Consider the following 22,447-nt stretch of genomic DNA (forward strand, 5'->3'; position numbering starts at 1 on the left):
AGCAACCATGCTACAATTAAAGTAACTACAGTCACATTTTTCCTATCGTCATGGTTGCTGTGAATTTCATTCGGATTCTTATTTAAGTCTTCTTTTAATTGGTTGTTTCTGAATTATTAAATATTCATATTACAATACAGTGGATTGGCAGCTCGTCCAGGGTGTACCCCGCGTTGTGCCCTAAGTCTCCTGGGCTCCTGTGCCCTAAGTCTCCTGGGCTCCAGCTTATTTGTACAAAAATAAGCCAGTAAGAATATTTTCCTTGTAATAATGCTGGAAACTTCTCAAATATAAACTGGCAATGCATTTTAAAAACAAGTGACTGGAACCCTGCAAAGTCTTTTTTTTTTTTTTTTTGTCACCTGCTGATTATCTCCCAGTTTTAAAAACTGTCATAGAAGAATGTTAAGAGATGAGGAGGTGTTTTGATTGAACGCAACTTTAATGCAAGTTTTAAAAGGAGTTAAATATCAAGATCTGATGGACGAATGGACAGTCAGGCAGACTATATGGGCAAAAGTATTTGGCCAAACTGCAATGACATTGTATCCAAATACATATACTTAAATATGGTGTCTGTCCCCCTTTTGCAGCCATAACAGCTTCCACTCTACTTTTAAGGCTGTCCACAAGATTGTGGAGTGTTTCTGTGGGAATTCGTGCCTATTTATTCTGTAGAGCATTTATGAGGTCCGGCACTGATGTTGGACGAGAAGCCCTGGCTCGCAATCTCAGTTCCAGGTTATCCCAAAGGTGCTAGATGGGGTTGAGGTCAGGGCTCTGTGCGGGTCAGTTGAGCAACAGTACAGACAATAACACAAACACAGGTTGTAGATGAGATTGCACACTGTATATCTTATACATATAGTTATTGTAATATGTTTATATATATATATATATATATATATATATATATATATATATATATATATTATAATTGAATAAATCTATATATAAAATTAAATTTGATATAAAATATTAATATTCTTTTCCTGACTCTGTATATGAACAATATAGGAATACAATTTACTATATATTTTTGAATATGGTACTACTATATTGTTTTATAGTATAATTGTATTGTTTTAATGTTTATAGAGAGTGTGTGCTGATTATTGGACTATAAATAAATAAAGTCTGAGGTATATTTTTCCAGTTCATTCTCTTGCTATTGTTTATCACTATGCGGGAGGTTCCGCGCGCATCAGTGTATTGCGCCGCGTCTCCATGGCAACGAGCTCAACGAGATTCCTGAGCGCGACCGCAGCGCTCGCGCACACGGATTTCTCTAATAGTTTTTAACATTATTATTATTATTATTATTATTATTCAAGGTTCAGTTTTAACGCCATGACGGACGGACTGCTCGCTGTTGTATCGGAGGCAGAACGCAACAGCTTTCCGACTCTGTCTCAGCTGAGCGAGAACGGTAATGTCCTCTCAGCGGCACGGATTAAACACAGGGAAAAGTACAGATCGTTTGGTTTGTTATTATTTACTCGCTAAGTTTCTCCTTAAACTAAAGGTTGAACAAGGAGACAAGTGAATATCACATTAACTGCCTCAAGTGTAATCTGTAACGTGACCTCTAGGAGTGTTCTAAACACCATGGAGTTACTGATTTGATTTATTATAAGGAATTGGTTTAATCTCTATAAATATCTTAAAGGATTCGGTAATACGTTAATTGCTATGTTGTCCTGCCTTAATTTAACTAAAATCAGTGATGTGTTACAAAGATTTAGATATTAAGTGTTTCCGACAGGTCAGAAATATTAGATTAGATTCAACTCTGTCACTGCATATGTAGGTAAAGTTAGCATCTAACCATAAGTGAATCATCACAGTGCAAAATAATCTGCATGTTTAAATAGTATATAGTGAGGTAGATATATTACAATGAGTGCAAATGATTTTAGATGATGCGGTAAGGAAGGTGTACCATGATAAAGATGGTAAACATTATAATGTACAGTGAGGTATAATGTGTCCAAATGAGCAAATGAATAATAAGTGGATGCAACAAAAAGATATTGTATACTATAATACAGAAGTGCAATGATTTTGATGTATGCAAAGTGTAGTGAGAAAGATATTGTATAATCAAATTTTGTATACCGTATGCATGTGTAGCTGTATACAGAAAGGGTTATATACTGTACGTGCACACAACTGCATTTGAACAAAAATTAAATACGTATGACCAATATTTCGATTTATTTGATATTTCTACACTCTAAAACATGCTGGGTTGTTTTTGTAAACACATTGTGGGGTTGTTCATGCTGGGTCATAATTGTGGGTTATTTCGGGTACTTTAAACACATTTTTGGGTTGATCTATATTGGGTGAAATGAAATGTAGTGAGTCATTTACAAATGAACACCTGGTTGGGTTATTTTTACCCAACAACTGGTTTATTTTTTATTCTCTGATTTCTCCAAACGGCAGCCTGCAAAATGTTGAAAATATTACTGTTATTGTGTCACAAGGTGTAGTTTTAAGAGTTGTTTAAGCAAGAATGCAAAGTATGTGTGTGCAGCTCACAACATCAATCGGTTAGAATAAGATAGCATTGTTAACATGTAATGACCAGACAATGTGAGAGTAGGGGGAGTTCTTATGTATGTCTTTCCTGGTGGACTTGTAAGGAGGTTTTGCCTTTCCTGAGATAGATGAAAGGACAACATGAGAAACAGGAGAAAGGCTGTGCCTAAGATCTCCACCTTGGTTGAGAGATGGATTTTCCACTTGCACCTAGATGACCTCTTTTACACTCAAACCTTCTATCCTCTCAGCCCAAGATTTGTACATTATTGTCCTCAAAGACTTTTAGTCAAAGTTGTTCGGCTTTAACAATCAACATCGACATTGTAAAAACTACTTTAATTTGCTGGCAAGACTTTCTGTTTGAGTCACTACCAAATCACAATTAAAGCATGATTTATTATTATTATAATTTTTTTAATTATTAAAACTCAAACCACTATATTGCTGATACTAAATTACATACTTTAATAACCACAAACACAGCTGCAGGCTGATTTATCTATTGTAATAGAACTGTGGGAGATGGAATTATAGTTAAAAAAAATTATTTAATTTTATTACCAAAACAATTTCAATAAAATATCAAAAATAAATAATAAAAAAGCATTTGTGCTCTTGTGACAAAAAAACATGCAGAAAATAGTTTTGCAATCAGTTTGCAATACTTTTTTGATAAACTCATTTTCCTCATTATTGTTATCTCATTCCTCATACAGTCCAAGAGCACTACACTAAAGACGTTCTTTCAAATGCCAAATGTAAGTGAAATATCTTGGAGGAGAAATGAAAGTGATTCAAAGTAAATAAATTATGTGTTTTATTTCTGCATAGATGTGGATAACATTTGGGTAAATGTGTCAGCCTTCATCGAACGTCACATGTCTATGCAAAAAGTAAGTACACAATGTAGTATAAAAATTGTTTGCAAATCTGAATTAAAAGAATATGAACATTTATTAAAAGCCAAGTGCTCATAAATGGAATTGAGTTATTAAATTATTGGATAATATTTATTAAATAAATCATGTCAAATCAAGTTTATTGTGATTTGTACAAGTCTACACCACAGGTTTCCAATCCTGATCTTTTATCATCCCCAGTCCTCCACATCTGATTCAACTAATCACTACTTACAAACCCGTCCTTATTTGTGCGGGTATGTTAGAGCAAAAAAAAAAAAATTAAAATTAAATGTGCTGAACAGGAGCTACAGTACCTCAGGAGAAGGGTTGGGAATCTTTGGTCTGGCCAATACTGTTGGTGAAATATCAGTTTGGAACATAATTTATGTGAGTCTCTTAATGTTCTCCAGTATAAATATTATCCGAATGTAAGTGGTCAGTTGGATATCCTTTAGGGAGTGTGCATTGCTGGGCTTGGCGTGTTCACCTTTTCCCAGCAGAAGCTGGATATAGGCAGCAAGAATGTCCTTTATCAGCGGCCAGTCTTCATCTTAACTGAGAAACTCTGCCAGTCTCATGGCCTTAAACAGACCAAACCTCTTGCTGCAGGTGAGTAAATGCATAATCACTCAAGTCAACTGTGAGGACGACAATGCTTTCTAAAAAATCGTCTGTTTTTAAATCGCGGGTCATGTTTTCTTCCACCAAAGATCATTAAAAGAAATTAAACACATACGAAATTACAGCATTTTACTAGGCTATGTGTTTCTGAATACTGGTATCCAGTTGTAATCATTAAAACTTTCAAGTTGTGACATTTTGCCCATTTTACCACAAATACATATGTGGAATTAAGGTGGTGTTTATTTTGGCCATGGTTTCCTTATTAATGTCATGAACAGTTGTTAATGCAGGTACTGATTATTTGACTTACTGCCTGCCAGCAATAATTTGAACCCTTACTGATGCAGTGAGTAGCTTCTTATTTCTTAAACATACAGTAATGTCAGAAGATGGACAGTCAGTGCGGTCATGGAAAAGCTGTTATTATTTTTGGCCTGTATCAAGCAAAGAAAACAACTAAGGAAACTGCAAAAATTACTGAATTGGGTTGCGACCTGGAAAGATCATACTGAACTATCAACTTGGTGGTAGAAATGTGATTAAAAAAATTATTCTGATCGGAGACGGACATTTTCCAGCCATGCTGATGTCTCACTCCCAAACAAGTATCCTGAAGGTGCAGTTTAATGGCAAGGGCTTACATTAAGTTACAAGGTGGAGCAGACTTGTTTGTCCTGCACATTCCAGGGAAGCTTGATTGGATTGAGATCTTAGAACTTTTTCAGCAATTTGTGCTACATATGAGGGATCGGACCAAACAGGTTGGCTGTGGTCCGCACAGGCATAGATCAGCCTTGGTTGGCAAATTTACTGGTTTATAATTAATAATCAATGTTATTTACATTTGAGCAACTGAAAGTATTTAAAGGACCTGTTAATGTCCTTTTGGTGACAGATACCACAGCACACTTTTATAGGTCATGTGGAGCCATGCATTGAGGGGTCAGAGCTGTTTTGATGGCACAAAGACTTGCACAATATTGGGCTTGATGTTTTGGTTTTTAATAATATGGCTTGGTGTTTGGTATATTTTCGGTTTGGTATAATATATTGTATCTTTGCAGAAATTGTTATTATTTGCTTATATTCCCATTAGCGCAATATTTACATTGCTATAATATATATTGCAAACTACACAAAATACCTATAAATAGCCCATATAGTTTCATTTTAAATTGGTCATCTTGACCTGAACTGAACAGGATTACTCGTATTATAGAAGCCCATGGAGTACTGTATAGCCAGTTATGGTTTCATTAAGCTTTCTAACATAAATAACACACAGCAGGGGACATTCCGGTGGTTCAGCTCAATTTCACCGCCCTGAGCCTGGACAGCCCGTTCGAGCGCGACGTGGTGGAGGGATGTGTAAGAGAGATGCTCCTCTTGCTGCTACGTGCTGTGTCTGCCCAGCGCACCGTCTTCCTTATCTTCAGGGGCATCGGAATCCTCTCGTTCCGTCACAGCATCGTCAAGATGAAGTTCTACCGTGACTTCATCTCAAGCATGGATGGCTCAGGCAAACTCCTCTGGGCTCTGACCAACGTGAGTCTGAATTTACACGTATATAGGTTGGGGTTTTAATGTAGAGTAATAGCGCTTACAAAATGTCTAAAATGTACAGTTATCAGTTGAGGAGATTATAGTTTAGCACAAAGTTGATGTTTTTTTTTAATTGGTCAAAGGTTAGTAATGATACTTATTATGCAGTCTAATAGCAGTTACTCTGCACTGATGGTTTTAACACAGGCTTCATGCTTTCATATAACAGCGAAATTATACAGTATAACAATCCAATAATTAATAAAACAGCTAAATTAAATTAGAAATTGTGGCCTGCAGTTTTTTGGTTCCAGAGCTGGAACAATGACACAATATATTGACTTTCTTCCACAAATGTGGCCAAATTTAATTACATTTTTTTATTAATTATTTTTTTAAGCCAATTCCAGTGTAGACTGGTCACAGATACTGTGCTTTATCATTTCCTTTTTGTCTTTCTTTCTGTCTTTTCCTCTTTAACAGAAGGGGTACTCCGTACTTTGTTTACCCAATAAATGTTTATTTGTATCAAGTCTTAAATTATGTAATAAAATGGACACACGGTTGTCAAGCAATCTTCATTAAAACCACACGCTTATTTTTTAGAGACCTGGAACAAGCATCTCTGTAGTCTCTGGGAACCTCTCAAGCCTCCAGCGCCCTGGAAGCTGCAATGCCATGACGTTCCCCAAAATCTCATCAGGAAAGGCTCTGAGAGAGGAGAAGGGGGACGAGGAGGAAGATTCTGTCCCTGAGCTGTGTGATAGACAAGGAGATAGTAGGAAAGGTGAGTTAATACTCACAGACCGCAGTTATATAATATTTAAACTCTTCCAGAAATCACTATGCATGTCTTATGTTAGGGGTTAATCATCAGACTGGAGGAATTATACATTAATACAGTCAAGAAAGTCATACCATGATTGGCATAATGTCTGGGTGTGCTTGTGTGTATTACTGTAGTTACCAGAGCACAGCCTGAATTTAAGCCATCCACAGCCGAAGCAAATGGAAACAGCTCAAGTGACAACCAAGAGACTGATATTTCATTAGAAACGATGGAAAGGTATGTCAGTTGGAATACGGTAGTAAAGCGACTATAAGGCAAACAATATGAAGTAAATACATTTGTTTTTATGTCCACAAGATAAACAGGCTAACCCTCCACAGCTTTTAGATTAAAAACCCAGTCGTCATCTTGATTCTGTTCCAAATGAAACCTTCTGTGCTTAATTTCTACACTGATTTGCATTTCATTACGTTTAAGCTGAAAATGAAGTAAAAGTGCTAAATATGATTGAATCATGTGCTCTTGTGTTCCGTGTGCATTCGGAATTGTGCACGAACTGTATAACTACCACCAGGGTGTGCTCCAGGCGCTGTTGTGTCAATTTTTATAAATATTGTTTACAGTACGGTATAAAAGTAAGTTATGTTATTAAAAGTACGTTGACACCTTTTCAAATTGTCGCCAAGCACACAAACTTTTGAAAGCCCTCATATTTGAGTGCTATAGCATTACAGTTCGCCTCTCCTGGAAATAAGGGGTCTAAAACAGGCATATGATTTTACATTCTGGAAATGAAGTGAGGTCCATGACGACATTCTTTGCCACGGTTCAATGACCATAAGGCCAAAGCGTATGGATCATGTGCATCAAATCATTCACTAATTCGTTGTGACTGTGAACTATCCTAAAGAGCCCTATGGCAGGATAGAAAAAAGTCAGCATAGGATAATGGTGATCAGTCAGGTCTCATTTGCCAATCAGGGTGAAATAAGAACAAAAGTTTGACGACTACTGTACACTCCATAAAATAACATACCATAAAAAGAGATGTCCCTGTCAGGTCAATGAAAAATCTGTTGCTAAGTACTGAATGTGTCATGATGGCTAGACTGATGTAGTTAAAGCCCTTTGTAAAGGTCACTAAAGGACATACTGCCAGATTCTAATAGAAAGCATTATATCGTAAAAGAAAGTGCATCACTGAGCTGAGAGCAGCATCAAAAGCACAACCTTGACTGGCACTGAAATCCAAAACCCTGCGGAGGACTGTGCCGTTTGTCAGCACTGTCCCATATCACGGTAGGAAGCGGACAATCTACACGCTGGCCTTTAGTGACCTGTTCCTTTAGTGTGTGCTGATTGAATAGACTTAGATTACCACTCAGGGGGTCGCTTGCTGACAGACTGATTTTTCAATTCAATTTCCCCCACAACCCCACCCAGGTAAAGTAGTATGGAAAATGAATGAAACGACAAATGAATTCCTATTATTAATAAATTAGTAATCATTATAAAAAAGTATGATGTATTACTGAGTCTCATTCAGTCTCTATACTGCTTAATCCTGTACAAAATCAAGTAAGGCCTGGAGCCTATTGCAGGGCACTAGGCAAGGTACATGCTGGATAGGGTGCCAATCCACAAGCACACACTAACACACTCATTCATACACTAGGGGAAATTTGGAACTGCCAATTAGCCTAATCTCCATGTCTTTGGACTGCATACCCACCAATCACAGGGAGAATGTGCAAACTCCACGCACACAGGCCTAGGGGCGGGACTCAAATCTTCAACATTGGAGGCGTGAGGCCACCACTATGCCACCATGCCACATTTAGGCATTACTTAATACCTAATTAAGTATTGGTGGTGCGCCCCTGCTGTAGTTATTGTATTTTTCTAAATGTGAAAACCTGGCCAATTAATGCAGGTCATAATGATGAAGGTTGTACTGAAGTGGCCCAATTCCTCTTCCCTACTGGGAATGTCAAACTATTACTGTTCTAAGGAATTTGATTGATGTTTTTTCATCAGAATAATTATTAAATCTGAATAATTTTTGGAGACACAGAAAAAATATAAACTTTTGCACAAATTTTTTTCTGCTCAAGGTTATTTGAACATGTAAATATATATATATTACATTATAAAGATGCACAACCTGACAAACATCCTGTTCGATTTTAGACATCCTAAAGCTCCAAAGCCACCAGATGGCAACACAGGAAAAGTAGAAGTGAAACAAGAAGCTGCCTGTCCCAGTCCAACATGCCTCGACCACACTCGAGCCGGACAGGTGAGTCAGCACACACCAACGTTGCAAATGGTCCCAATGAAAGGAAAATGTAATCTTAAATACATGGTTTGATGAGTTTGTTGTGGAAGAACTTGACTGACGCGCACAGAGACCTTCAAGCCCACCAACTGGAACAGAGATTGCAAGTCAGGCCTTCTAGTCCAACATCAGTGCCTGACCTCATAAATGCTCTGCAGAATTAATGAGCAGGAATTTCCACAGAAACACTCCAAAATGCTTTGAGACAATAACCATTGATAAAATATAACAAAAATATAAATAAAATTGAAAAAAATTGAATAAAATCTTGTGAGCATCTTGTGAGCAGCCTTGCAAGAAGAGTGGTAGCTGTTAGAGCTGCAAAGTGGAGACCAACTCCATACTGACGTATATATGTATTTGGATACAATCACATCCACTTGTTAGAAAGTTGAGTGCAGAGTCAGCCAGGGTACGGATTGCCCAAGGCAGACAGGGTTAAGAGTCTTGGACCACTGTTGAAGCTTGAACCATTGACATTCTGATTACTACCACAGACTTAACTGTTTCGCATGTTTTTCCATCGATCCCCTTAGTATGGAGTTGTTTCATAAATTTTATACGTCTGATATAATGTTACAGTATGCTTTTTGTTTAAGTATATTTACTAAAGCAGAATTTTTTTTACTTTTAGTACTTATTAAAATTATAAATTTTTATATATCATTGGATTTTTTTTTCATAATTGTTAAGTTTCTGAAGTTTAGATTCAAATATTAAATACAAATAGTTTATATAAGGTGGCATGGTGGTGTAGTGGTTAGCACCTCCAGGGTCTGAGTTCGATTCCCAGCCAGGCTCGATTCCCGTCTCTGTGTGCATGGAGTTTGCATGTTCGCTCCGTGCTTGGTGGGTTTCCTCCTGGTAATCCGGTTTTCTCCCACAGTCCAAAGATATGTAGGTTGGGTTAATTGACATTCCCAAATTGCCCATAGTGTGTAAATGAGTGTGTGTACAGTATGTGTGTGTGCCCTGCGATGGATTGGCACCCTGTTCAGGTTGTACCTTGCCCTGTGCCCTAAGTCTCCTGGGATAGGCTCCGGGCCAATGTGACCCTGAATACAGGATAAAGCGGTAAAGAAGATAAGTGAGTGAGTAGTTTATATAAGGGCTGTACCAAAATGCTGTAATTAAAAAAAATTGCACATGGTGCTAGAGTAACTCTTCCTCAATACATGCATTTGCTCCATTGTTAAACCCAATTATGGAATCCTCTTAAAAAAAATCCCCTTTGTTAAATTTGATGGTCTTTCACTGCGCTACAGAATGTTTACGGAGATGACACCACTGACAAGAGCAATGTGCACTGATGGAGGAAGGAGTTTAAAGAAGGGGAAACCAGCATTGCCAAAACAAACCATGCAGCAGCACAGAAATAAAAATCCATAGAAATGACTAGAATTCAATAAATAAATATGTATTATAACTTAGATAAGTATAAAAATATGGATTAAAGGTTCCTTCACCTCATTTTAATGACCATGGATTTAGAGCACATGAGTCCATCTTTTATGTATTGTATGTCCAAGTTGCAAATTGTTTATGTATTTGTGTGTAGGAGCTATGCTACCTGTGTATGCAGCGAGCCCAGCGTAATGTGCCCCTGTATCTGGCAGAGGAAAGGCGCAGGCAAGAAAAGGAAGAGGAAAAACTCCTGCTGCTTGCTGAGAAACACAAAGATGAACAGTTTTTAAAGGGAGAACAAGTGGGTATTAGACACACACAAATACCCCCCCAAACACATACATGTTGAGATCTGTTCCTAATCAAGTCATGTGATGCTTTAAGGCCAAGCAAGAGCAGAAACGGCAGGACGATAAAAAGATGGCAGCATTTAATCTCGGGGTCGCTGAAACACTGAGGGCAAAGAATTCGACAAGGTTGTCCCAGTTTGAGGTGTGTCTTATCAAAATAAACACACTCACACATTTAGAAACACACATTAAAACCCATTTAGATTACTATCATTATGGGACTTTCCTATTGCTTTGAGCATTCATGTAACTAAACATGATACATATAAGACAGGGGTGTCCACAAAAACACCAAATATCTGAGGATTGGTCACAAACACATCCTGAACTACTTAAACTATTAAACTATCTGTGCAAAAAAAAAAAAGTCATTTTCTGTGATAACACTTGTAATACGCTAACACACACTATCCCAGGGCTCGTATATCTTTGGCAAACGGCCTGCCACTCCTCCTAGACGTCTGAAACAGAGGTCCTACATGCAAGAATTGTCAGAGCAGCTGACCCAGAGGAGGCTAAACCACACAGAGAGATGCCAAGAACACAAGCTTACTGAACGGCTCCACCAAATCCAGCTCGCTGACGAGTAAGACTATGATACGTGTGTTGCTTTGTTTGAGCTTTATTCTGGATATGAATACATGATTATATATTGCTGTCTGGCCAAATTAAGTCACACAATCTAATATTTTGTTGAACTGCTTTGATCACGGCATATATTTTGTGGCAGATCATTTCGATTTTTGTTCAGAATTACTTTAAACTTTTTCCAAGATCTTGTATTGATGATAGGAGAGTAGGACGGCTGTGTAAAGTCCTCTTCAGCACAACTCAAAGATTCTCAATGGGGTTAAGGTCTAGACTCTGTGGTGACCAGTCCATGTGAGAAAATGATGTCTCGTGCTTTCTGAACCACCCTTTCACAATTTGAGCCTGATAAATCGATTGTTATCTTGGAATATACCCATGCCATCTGACCAACCTGCAGAAATCCCACCAAGCAAGAGAAAGAACAGGCAAATTCCATGCACACAGATCCTAAGCGGTAATCAAACCCCAACCCTGGAGGTGCAAGGTAACAGTGCTAACAACTAAGCCACCTTACTGCTAATTATCCAATGCTGTCAGATGTAGCATCCTCATTTTAGCTCATTCAAAGGACTGGTGCCATACCAATAAATAGGTCCAAATCTATATTAATAGCCAGCCAAACCCAAATCTGGCTCCTTGTCCTAGCAATTTGGGGACACATCTGTCACAAGTGGAAGCCCAAAGACCAACGAGCTTTTTGGGATTACTGTTTGTCTCACCCCTCTAAACAACCTTATGATAGCCAAAGGATGTGGCATAAACAATGCATAGGCAACATGTGGGTGGAGGATATTGTACAAGTCATTTAACTATGGTTGAGCCCCTAAACAACCTAAAAAGGAGTGTGAGAAATTGAACTAACTAAATGGAGTGCAAAGGAATTGGGACATTTGACTCAATACCTAGTCCACATTGAACTACTGGAGACTCCATTGTCCTTGGGAACTAGAATGATGGGGCTAGACCACTTACTGGGGCTCATCAATTTCACCCACTGCAAGCATAGCCTTTTCCTCCTAAGCAAACTATTTTTTAGGTTAAGGGAAAAGTTGGGCAGGCAGTGCACAATCAACCCAGGGGAAAGCCCAGTGTAATGGTCTACGAGATTAGGACAGCCGTACATACGTGGATTGGATGATCCTTTGCAGTGACCCCTTGAGGGGAACAGCCGAAAGAACAACAATTCTGTTTGAGGATGGTAAACAATTCCCCAAATAATTAAAACTGTAAGAACTGTAAGTGTTAAAATAACTGTAAGAGTATAAGATATATTTACAGTAAAGTGATAATTTTGTGCATAATAAAATAACACAACAGTGCATTACCCCAAACTTTGCTGATGCCCTGAGTCCCAACTCAACTCACCCAACCCTTGAGCTTTTGTCATGGTGGAATTTGTACACATCTTTTGATCTGAAATCAAAATAATCAAAAGAATAAAAGCAGCTGAATCAACACGCTAATTGAATTAGTTGTGTTAGCTCAGTGCCAAAAAAAATCTAACCACTCCATAACTTTTAGAGAACTCATAATTTCACTGTACCATTACAGAAAGTTAAACACACACAGGTGCATGACCAGGGGCAGGTAAAGGTAGCATTCTGTACCACAATGATAATACGCTTTAAGAATGTACAGTGCCTTGCAAAACTATTCATATCCCTTAGACATTTCCACATGATGTCAAGTTACAACCACAAACATAAATGGGTTTTGGGGGATTTTACGTGATAAACCAACACAAAGTGGCATATAATTATGAAGAAAAACGTTGAAAGAAAGCCATAAGAATTTCCACTTGCAGATGGGACAATCCACATGGAACTGCAAAAGGGACTTCTTATGGCTTCTTTCAACAATATCAAGCTCTTCCATAAAGGCTAGATTTGTGGAGTGCACTACTAATAAAAAGGTTCTCCTGTGGATCTCCGCCAGAGTTACTACGAGTCTCTTGGCTGCTTCTCTGATTAATGCTCCCGTTGTCTGACTGGTCAGTTTAGGTGGACGGCCATGTCTTGGTAGGTTTTTGGATGATGGATTGAACAGTGCTCTGTGAAATGGATATGGGATATTTTTTTTATAACCCAACCCTGCTTTACATTTCCTACAACTTTATCCCTGACCTCTGTATTGTGTCTCTTGGGCTTTATGATGCTGTTTCTTCACTAATGTAATGTAAATGTAAAATAAAATACATTTATGTTTGTGGTTGTAATTTGACAAAATGTTAAAAAGTTATAAGGATGTGTGGTTTAATAATGGAAGTGTTGTGATTCTCAGGTTCGCTAAACTGAAAGCTCATGAACTTGTCCAGAAAAAGGAAAACATGAAAAAGCTCCAAAAGGCCCTAGATATCCAGGTAAGGTAATAAACAGAAGAATTAACACGTTATATAATATAGTATATTGGAATATTGGAAATTTTAGGTTTAGATTCATTTTAAAGCTTTGAATACGTTTGGTTAGAAAATATTGTTAAATATGTAAAAATATTAGCTAAAGCATTTAAGTGGCACACATTTTGTAGAATGTGTCTACAACTAGTACTGTCTAGGCAGGGTTAACTCTATAAAGGGATGTGGAGAAGTGTTGCACATTCATAGAAAGAGTGTTAAAAATTATGTATGATTTACTAAGTATGCATAGATTTTTATACACCTACTAAATAATCATCAAGTCTGATGTACTGTATACTGTGTACTGTATCTTTCCACACTCAGCTGGAACACCGAAATCCAGGCCTCCCTGCACGTCAGCCTGACTCGGATGGTCCTGTGTTTGGGGTGAGGGATAGTGCTCCAGCTTTGTTATATGAACAAAAACAAAGAGCACAAAACGTTTGTGAAGAGCAAATAAAGGCAGCGTGCAACAAGAGGAAGGAGGTGCTGTTTAGCCGGCTGAGTGAGCAGAGAAAGGAAAGAGACATGCTGCAACGCAACCAACAGCAGTGAGTGAATACAGCCTCAAAATAAAGACAGGCATTGCGGCAAGACAACCAGTTATGAGAGTAAAATCTTGCTTTATTTCTCTATATAATCCCCTGCTACACTAATGCACTTATCCCAGCATTCCACTAGTGAAATCAAGGTAGAAAGTTTTCTCGGCATGCCAGAGCCATGATCGGAATGTCTGCTTCGGGTCGAAAATCCTTTAATGGCCCAAATAAGTGGAAATGGCTTGTAGCGAGGTCAGGACTGTATGAGGGATGTGGCAATAACTCCGCGCTGAGTTCCTGTAATGAGCAAGTGGTGCCGTGGGCAGGATAAGGTTATGCAAAAACAAAATACCTTTGGGAAACAAACAAGGTTGCTTTTTCCCCCCGAGAGTGTTTCACTCGCTAAAGTTCACAGGAACAACCGGTTTTTCATCTTTATTAAGAAGAAATCTCATTACAGTCCCGGATTGACTTGAACAAACCCTTATAGTTCAAATTATTTAATGTTATTAATAAAAACAGACACAAAATAGATCTGCTACAACCGGGATCCAGTCGATATGGTGCATGCGAAGTGGGAATATAATGGACAGAATCATATTTGTGCTTCTATTTATTGACATCATAGATACAGTAGATAGATAGATAGATAGATAGATAGATAGATAGATAGATAGATAGATAGATAGATAGATAGATACTTTATTTTAAAAAATTTGCATGTGTCTTATATGTGTGTGTTAAATGTGTGTGCGTTATATTCATTCATATACACCCTTACGTACTGTACATGGATTTAAAGCAAACATATCATCCATGCATGTGAGAGGGCTTAGGAAATATTTGATAAAAACAATGATAAAATATTTCTGAAGCCCTGTCACATGCATAGATGATATATTTGCTTTAAATCCATGTACCTAAGCATCAACATATGAATATAACAAGAAACAAGACAATGTGGGCATAAATATAATAGCATCCTTTAATTTGGCACATTTTCAACCTTCCCTGACATTTGAAATTTCCTTCAAGATCAATAAATTATCCATTCCTCCATCCATCCATCCATCCATCCATCCATCCATCCATCCATCCATCCATCCATCTATCCATCCATCCATCCATTTATATTTGTGTATGTCATGGATTTAAAGTAATCATCATGGGTATCCAAGGCTCATTTATGCCTGTGGAGAGCAAAGTCTGGCCTGTCAGGTCCAATACCACCAGACAGAAATGCCAATGTAGCTGAATTCAGAAAAGAAAAAAGAAAATTCTGGCCTTGAAAGGAACTTATCAGAATACTCAGTGCATAGTTGGCAGAAAAATTCAAGGTTGTTCATCTGGCTTCCAAATTCCTAAGATCTTAATCCAATTGAGCAACCATGGAGTAATGTGCTGAACAAACAATTCTCATCCATGGAAAACCGCAACTTACAGTACAGCACTTAAATAAAGTCCTGGTGCCAGACACCATAGCACACCTTCAGTGTCTTGTGAAGTAATGAGTTTTTTGTGGCACTGTTTTTGTGGCACAAGGGGTACCCAAAATCTATGTGGTTTTAACATTAGTGGTTTTAATGTTCAGACAGATTGTTGTGAAAGGGCAGGATATTATTGTATAAATTCACAATGTTGCATGAAGTAAGTACAGTCTGGGAAGTGTTCATATCAGACTAGGCTCATTACCAAGAGGTTTACATTTTATCCAGATTAATCCAGCTATGATCTAAAGGAAAATAAAATTCTTTCACAACGAGTTCATTTACATTCACCCAGAAGTGAAGATATAAACTGATACAGTTGATATATTCTTAGAAAAAAAAAATTCTCAGAAACATAAGAAATCATTTAGCAGTCAGTGCATGTGTGTATTTGGTTATTTTGTGTCCAACAATCATATACAGTTCCAGATGTAAGAGGAAACTCTGCATTTTTGAATAATTCTTGAGCCAGCTGTCAACACTATTCCTCGCTGGGAACTGTGCTTTTTTTTTTTCGCAGTCAGATGAATTAGGTAATATTTAGCAGGAAAAGGTTTTGTAGAAATCAGAATAAGAAACAATGATTCCTGTTAAACCCCACCCGAAACCATAACCATTTGTAATATAAAAAGAACTGACTTGGCCAATTTTTTTTTTTTTTCAGATTTGCAATGAAACTCTGTAAATCTCATATTTCTCTGCTTGGCAGACTGATAGCAGATCGGATCTCCCGCTATGAGAGGCTGAGGGATTTGAGGACTTCACTGGAAGACACATGGTCTCGCAGCGCTGGCCTGAAACACTTCCGAGACCTTGAGGAGAGAGCTTTCATTAGGTGGGACAGAAAAAAAAGAATATTTGATTGGAAAAAATCCTTGGAAGGTTTAAAGAAAATTGGCTCTGAAACCATCACATAAATTATTTTGCACTTCTATTCATCATGACATTGTATGGTTTTTATGATTTATTTATACAATCCTACTCCTCTATACAACAGTACTGTTAAATCTAAAATCTAATAGGTCAGAAGGTATTGATTTATTTTCTAAAGCACCTTAAACACCTAGGACCTGTTACTTCACCCAATGCTTTACTCAGTCATGTAACCTTTCTATTCTTTTTTACTGTAGTTACTAAATAGCTGATAGAAGGGCAGTGGTGGGTCAGGTGGTCAAGGTTCTGGGTTACTGATCAGAGAATTGGTGGTTCAAAACCTGCCCCTGGGAGTGTGCCACTGTTGGGCCCTCGGGCAAGACCCTTAACCCTTTGCCCATATATAATACCAGGCCACTGGAGAGGCAGGGTGATGGAGTGGACAAGGGATGACATATAGGCTATGGATAACTGAGTTCAGTTAAATGCAAAGCAATGGTAGTGTAAAGCTTACTGCATAAAGCTGAGGTCAAAAGTTGTGTTCCAGCCAACAGCCAAGCGACATTGTATTTTATAAGTTTTTTTAAATTTGCCTATTTATATATTAACTGAGTCTAGGCTAAGTCTGCTCCTGCCAACATGATGATGACCAGAGCCTCCATAATTGAGCTTCAGAAGCACTTTTCAGAAAACCTATTGGTGCTATCACCTAGTTGTACAGATCTTATAGAGTCTATGGAATTATTATGTATGATACATCAAAGAAATACAATAAGAGTAGAATAATCATAATATTAATTAATATGAAAAAAGAACAGATTGACATTTCCAAAAAAATGTTTTTTTTAATATAGGCCTCATGTAAATGTACAGTACATGTGGTATCAGTGTCACTTAATCCACAGGATCATTAGTTTTCTGATATTTAGCATGTGTTCGTATACGCAGGTCAGGTGGCAGGCTGCTGATGAATCAGTGTGAACAGTACCGCCGCTGTTTCCAGTGCAAGAGAAAAACCACCAACTGCGGCGAGAGCAACATCTGGAAGGACTCGCACTACATCCCTGGCTCCCGTCTCATGGTCTAGTCTCTTCTACCTCTACTCTAGAATAAAGTAAAATACTTGAAGTTTTAACAAACTTGAATATATATGTTTGGTACTGTATATGTGTAGAAGCTGAAGCCTGTGCTGAGTGATTTCCTCACACTAAAAATCATAAAGATACAAATGTCTATCTTGTTGTCATCCTTTTAATGGAATAATATTAAAAAGTCACAGTGAGAATAAAATCTGGATTATTTCACACTTATTTTAAACATGTTTTACAGAAGCAAAAAAGAGCGATTATCACTAATTTGCATTGAACGATGAATCAATGCAAAATTTCTGGAACAAGAGAAAATAATGAAGCATATACATAAAAAAAACTCAGAATCATAAAGTATATAAATAAATATTAATAGTTAAGTATTAACATAATGTTAAGACACTGTCTTGTTTTATTCTTGTAGCCTAATATGTTATTCACTAATCTCACTCGCTCATCATCTCTACCGCTTTATTCTGTATACAGGGTCACTAGAGCTTGGAGCATATCCCATTAGACTTAAGGCACAAGGCGGGGTAGACCCTGGAGGGCACTTAGATACACACACACACTCACATGCTTATTTACACACTACATGCAATTTTGGCAACACCAGTTAACCTAATCTGCATGACTTTGGACTGGAAGGAAACCAAAGTACCCGGAGGAAACCCAAAAAGCACTAACATTGCATTTAACTCCATACACATACAGTAGACCTCAAGGTGGAATCGAACCCGGACCCTGGAGGTGCAAGGTGACAGCGCTAACCACTAAGCCTCCGTGCTGCCATATGTGATTGAGTTAAGTTTTATTTTCATAGCTCATTTAATCGAAAAAAACACTGGCAAGAAAAAACACCCTGAGATGGTTAAAGGAAGAAACCTAAAGAGGAACCAGACTGAAAAAGGACCATTACAGTACGATACAGTACATTCATTATATTTTTTAAATCTGTTTTATTAGTTTTTAGTTTTTAATCTATATTATATCATATGAAGTGTCATTATCAGAGAAAGAAAGCAAGAGTTTTGCTTTTGTCTGAGTGGGCCTCCAACAGGACAGGCCGTCACCTTTTAAAGAGAATCCCATACCTCCTCCTGTAGTTTTCTTTATTTTGAATAGTACAAAACCATACAAAACATTCTATTGTGTACATCCAATTTTGGGGGTTTGACCATACATGGGTGTACAAGTTTTTTTTCCCAAATAGCCTGGTGGGGGCGCTGAATTGGTTCAGACAATTGAGGCTCTAGGTTGCTGATTGTTGCAGAGTGTTGGAGGTTTGAGCCTCACCATTGCTTGGTTGCCAAAGTTAAGGCCCTTAACTCTACACCCACTTATAATACCCAGTCACTGGAATGCAGGGCGTCCTAAGTGCCAGTCCGGAGAAATGGGTGATTAGAGACAGAAAGGGCAATAACCTGCAGAATGAATGATCTGATGAGCCACTTCAAGGAAGAGAAAAATCCCAAGGAGACAAATCTATATAGATTTTTAGCTCAAATTTGGTTTAGACCTGGGCATGCTGGCAAGGAGAAATACTTTTGTTTATTTTTTAAATAAGTCTTATATTATTACCCTATAATTTGGGTTAATCTACACTGTGTCCTAAAATGCTTTCATATTCCACAGTAAATAGTCTTTATTAATGCTGCAAATGATGGTACAAATTAACAGCATGACTTTACACAGTGTCAATACTTCAGCTTTTATTAATGCCAGTTTATACTTTATATGACTCAGAGGCTTCTAACATATAACATATGCTTCATTATTATGAAATCATTAGTTGAGTATTTGCTGACCTTACGGTAAGATGTTTCTTTATAACTTTCATTTATAAGAAGTTATAATCATTTGGTGTTTTAGGAGAGCGCTCTTCGTCTTTGACCTATATATCGTAAAAAACAAAGTTACAGTTTAGGAGATTTCAGATGGCAGACAGAAAGCAGGCACTGGCATGGACAGGCAGGCATGCTTAGGCTATTTGGTGCTTACACAGCACAGGCAAAAATTTGCTCTGGAATGCGACCCTTAGCGTGTGTGTGCATGCATTATTGTTCTTTATCTGCATTTGTGGTATGCACTGAATATATTCCCCTTCACTAATCAGAGACTACAGCAAGAAAATTTGTAGATGTTTATTTTACCATCATGATATGACAGTTCGTGGGTTGGCCAGCATGGCTGATTTTATTTTGCAGTTTGTACATGTTTGCGTGTCTGACACAGAGACGTGGGAGTGGGAGAGTGCTAGAGGGGGATAAAAAACCTAATGAGAAAGTGTGTGTGCAATTATATGCTACCAGATAATCCTAAACAGTCCTCTCTGTGGAAATAAACATTGCATTTAAAACTATCTTCCAATGTAAACACAAAGTTGCATTCTCAGAATCTGTATCATCATTCCAGGGAAACCCATGAATAATGTCACTCAGTGCGTTTGAGAGATTAGTGGTGATCTATGTTGGTCAGGCTTATTGTAATAAAATATAATGCAAAGTATGTAATTTTTTTTAATGTAGCTAATCCCTATAGAGAATTACAGCTTGTGTTAGCAAATGTGTAACCATTATTATATATTTTAGGATTGTACAACAGTATTGTAAGCCCTTTGTAGTGAAAAAGCCCTTTGTCTTTATATGAATACTACTAACCACTTATTTGTTTTAAAATGATTACATGATCTATTATGAATGAGGGATAATGAAATAGTCTGAGTTCATCACATGACATGAAGGGAGTCAACAGTTAAAAAAAGTTAAAGCTAAGCTACGGCATTGTTAGAGTAGGGGTGTGTTTATTAAGCATTTGCTACAATAACAGGATTGGTCTAATCTTAATGAACTGGATGAAGCTTTTAAATCGGTTCTCTAGACACAATAGGTGTTGTTTGACTTCTTAGAAGCATGAACAGTCAAACTAGTAAAAAGTTTTTACTATTGTCCCAAATTCCAGTTTTGCCGATCCACAATATGGTTAAATCTTTATTTACATTCTATCCTAAAGTGACAATTGGACGTTTATTCTACAAAAGGTGTTCATGGCTTCGGCATACTGAGAAAACTTTCTACCTTACTGATTGATATTCAAGCACTAGTGAAACTCTGGGATAAGTGCATTAGTGTAGAAGGGAATTACAGTATATAGAGAAATAAAGCTTTTTACTATCAGAACTGTGTTGTTATTCTGCAAAATCAAAACATCTGGTTTGACTTGAACATCTGTCATGTGCAAAATAGCGATGGTGCATGGTGGCTTAGTGGTTAACACTGTCACCTTGCACCTTCAGGTTCTGGATTCGTTTTCCGTCTTGGGGTATGTGTGCTTGGTGGGTTTCCTCCGGGTACTCCGGTTTCCTCCCACAGCCCAAAGACATGCAGATTAAGATAACTGCCATTCCCAATTTGCCGGTAGTGTGCGAATGTGTGTGTGTGTGTCCAAAAATTTTTGTGACATTTTAAAGAGAAACGTCATTAAAAAAACTCTTTATAAAAAGGGATTTCTTATTCAAAGGCAGCAATTGGCCCTGCCAGTAAAATAGGAAACAGATGGCGTTACACCCGAGAACTCCCTCCACACCTCATTTTTCTTAAACCTGCTGAAACCCTAAAACACTTTCTGCACCGAGCAACAGCTACCTTAACCTCCGAAACAACTTTTAAACTCCTACATACAAAAGGCTCATACAGGGTTTATTTAGTAACGGATTTAACAGCCGTTAAATGTGTAATTAAAAGTCCCCTAATTTTGGTCAAGTTTGTTTATTTTATTTTCAATGCCCTCACAAAATATTGACCACTTTATAGAAAAAAACAAAGGTACTTTATATTTTTTTTATAATTTTTAGTCAGTCAATAGAATTTTTGTTCCAACAAACAGTTCTCCACCCTGCCACCAGAGGGAGCCCTTCCCTGAGTTCTAAAATAGATAATTAGTTCATTCTATTTCCTGCTTGAAGATCAGAAAAACCAGATTGACACAAAGCCTTGCAGTCCGTTTAATGCTATTAATTTCAGAACCTTTTGTTCTTGACATCCATTCCATGAGTGACCTTGCCTAGTTTTTCATTCAACATTAAAACCACATGGACACAAAGCCTTGCTGACTGTTTTCTCTTGTGCAAGTTCCAAGCCCTTTGTTCTTGAAAGTTATTCCATGTACGACCTTGCCTAGTCTCTCGATTTCTCTTGTTCTGGACTGAGCACATTCATATGTCCACTATTATAAAAGGGTGTGTACAATTATAAAACAAGATTATTGTGCATGCTTTCTGTTTTTCTCTGAAAATGTTTTTCACTTGAACTTTATTGTTTTCCATATCAAATTAGTGATTGATCTTGGTTTCAATCTTTCATTTTCATTATTAAAACTTGCAATTTTTAGGGCCCAAGCACTATGACATCATCCCTGTTACATCATAGTGTGTGAGGGCCCTCTTGTTCTTCTAAGGTTTTTGGTTCCAACATATGGGGCTTTTAGGGGGTCTTTACATCGTCAAAAACTCATTCCAGCTCAGACAGGTTGGAAGCTGTTGCCATTAGGATGTCTGAGAGTCTGGGCCCAGGGTGGTGAAACAATTAACAGAAATCCAGTTATTTTGGGTCGTATGCAAAATGCAACCAAAGGAATTTGATGCACTCTTTCAAGGAAATTTATACGAACTGCACCAAACCAGGCCTATTTGATCTCAATACATTGAGAATGCAAAATTGAGGGGGAATTTTTCATAACTATCTCAAGCGGGTCAGCCGTGACGATGCCTTAAAAGTATGTTCAACGGAAGTGGTTAATAACTTTGTGTGACATCATATTGAGTGACATCATATTGAGTAACATTAAAATGTGATCCTTTTTTTCCAGCATTCGTGGCTTTTTGGAGGTCTTAACATAAAATTCCCCTTTTCTACACACTCACACACCCTAACAAGTCACGTTGCACATACACATCACAAATGTTAACACAGATTA

The 22,447-nt window shown here is 37.7% G+C and overlaps 1 protein-coding gene across 1 annotated transcript; it reads left to right on the forward strand.

Annotated features, from left to right (window-relative positions):
• Window positions 1–1,349: 1,349 nt before the first annotated feature.
• Window positions 1,350–17,547, forward strand: LOC128506830 (coiled-coil domain-containing protein 81-like). The gene is made up of 14 exons (XM_053477428.1): window positions 1,350–1,429; window positions 3,382–3,443; window positions 3,908–4,061; window positions 5,362–5,621; window positions 6,225–6,405; window positions 6,582–6,684; window positions 8,599–8,707; window positions 10,305–10,451; window positions 10,535–10,642; window positions 10,917–11,086; window positions 13,372–13,450; window positions 13,811–14,037; window positions 16,222–16,347; window positions 17,334–17,547. Exons 1-14 carry the CDS (start codon window positions 1,351–1,353, stop codon window positions 17,470–17,472), a joined length of 1,944 nt encoding a protein of 647 aa, XP_053333403.1. The 5' UTR covers window position 1,350; the 3' UTR covers window positions 17,473–17,547.
• Window positions 17,548–22,447: the final 4,900 nt, after the last annotated feature.

Source organism: Clarias gariepinus, chromosome 18 (assembly GCF_024256425.1).
Source record: "Clarias gariepinus isolate MV-2021 ecotype Netherlands chromosome 18, CGAR_prim_01v2, whole genome shotgun sequence".
NCBI lineage: Eukaryota > Metazoa > Chordata > Actinopteri > Siluriformes > Clariidae > Clarias > Clarias gariepinus.

Excerpts from the sequence above, each read along its gene's own strand:
- LOC128506830 (XM_053477428.1), top strand. The coding sequence starts at position 1,351 with ATGACGGACGGACTGCTCGCTGTTGTATCGGAGGCAGAACGCAACAGC. Across the intron at positions 3,444-3,907 it reads GTCACATGTCTATGCAAAAA|GGAGTGTGCATTGCTGGGCT; the intron begins GTAAGTACACAA and ends GATATCCTTTAG. Across the intron at positions 13,451-13,810 it reads AAAAGGCCCTAGATATCCAG|CTGGAACACCGAAATCCAGG; the intron begins GTAAGGTAATAA and ends TTCCACACTCAG.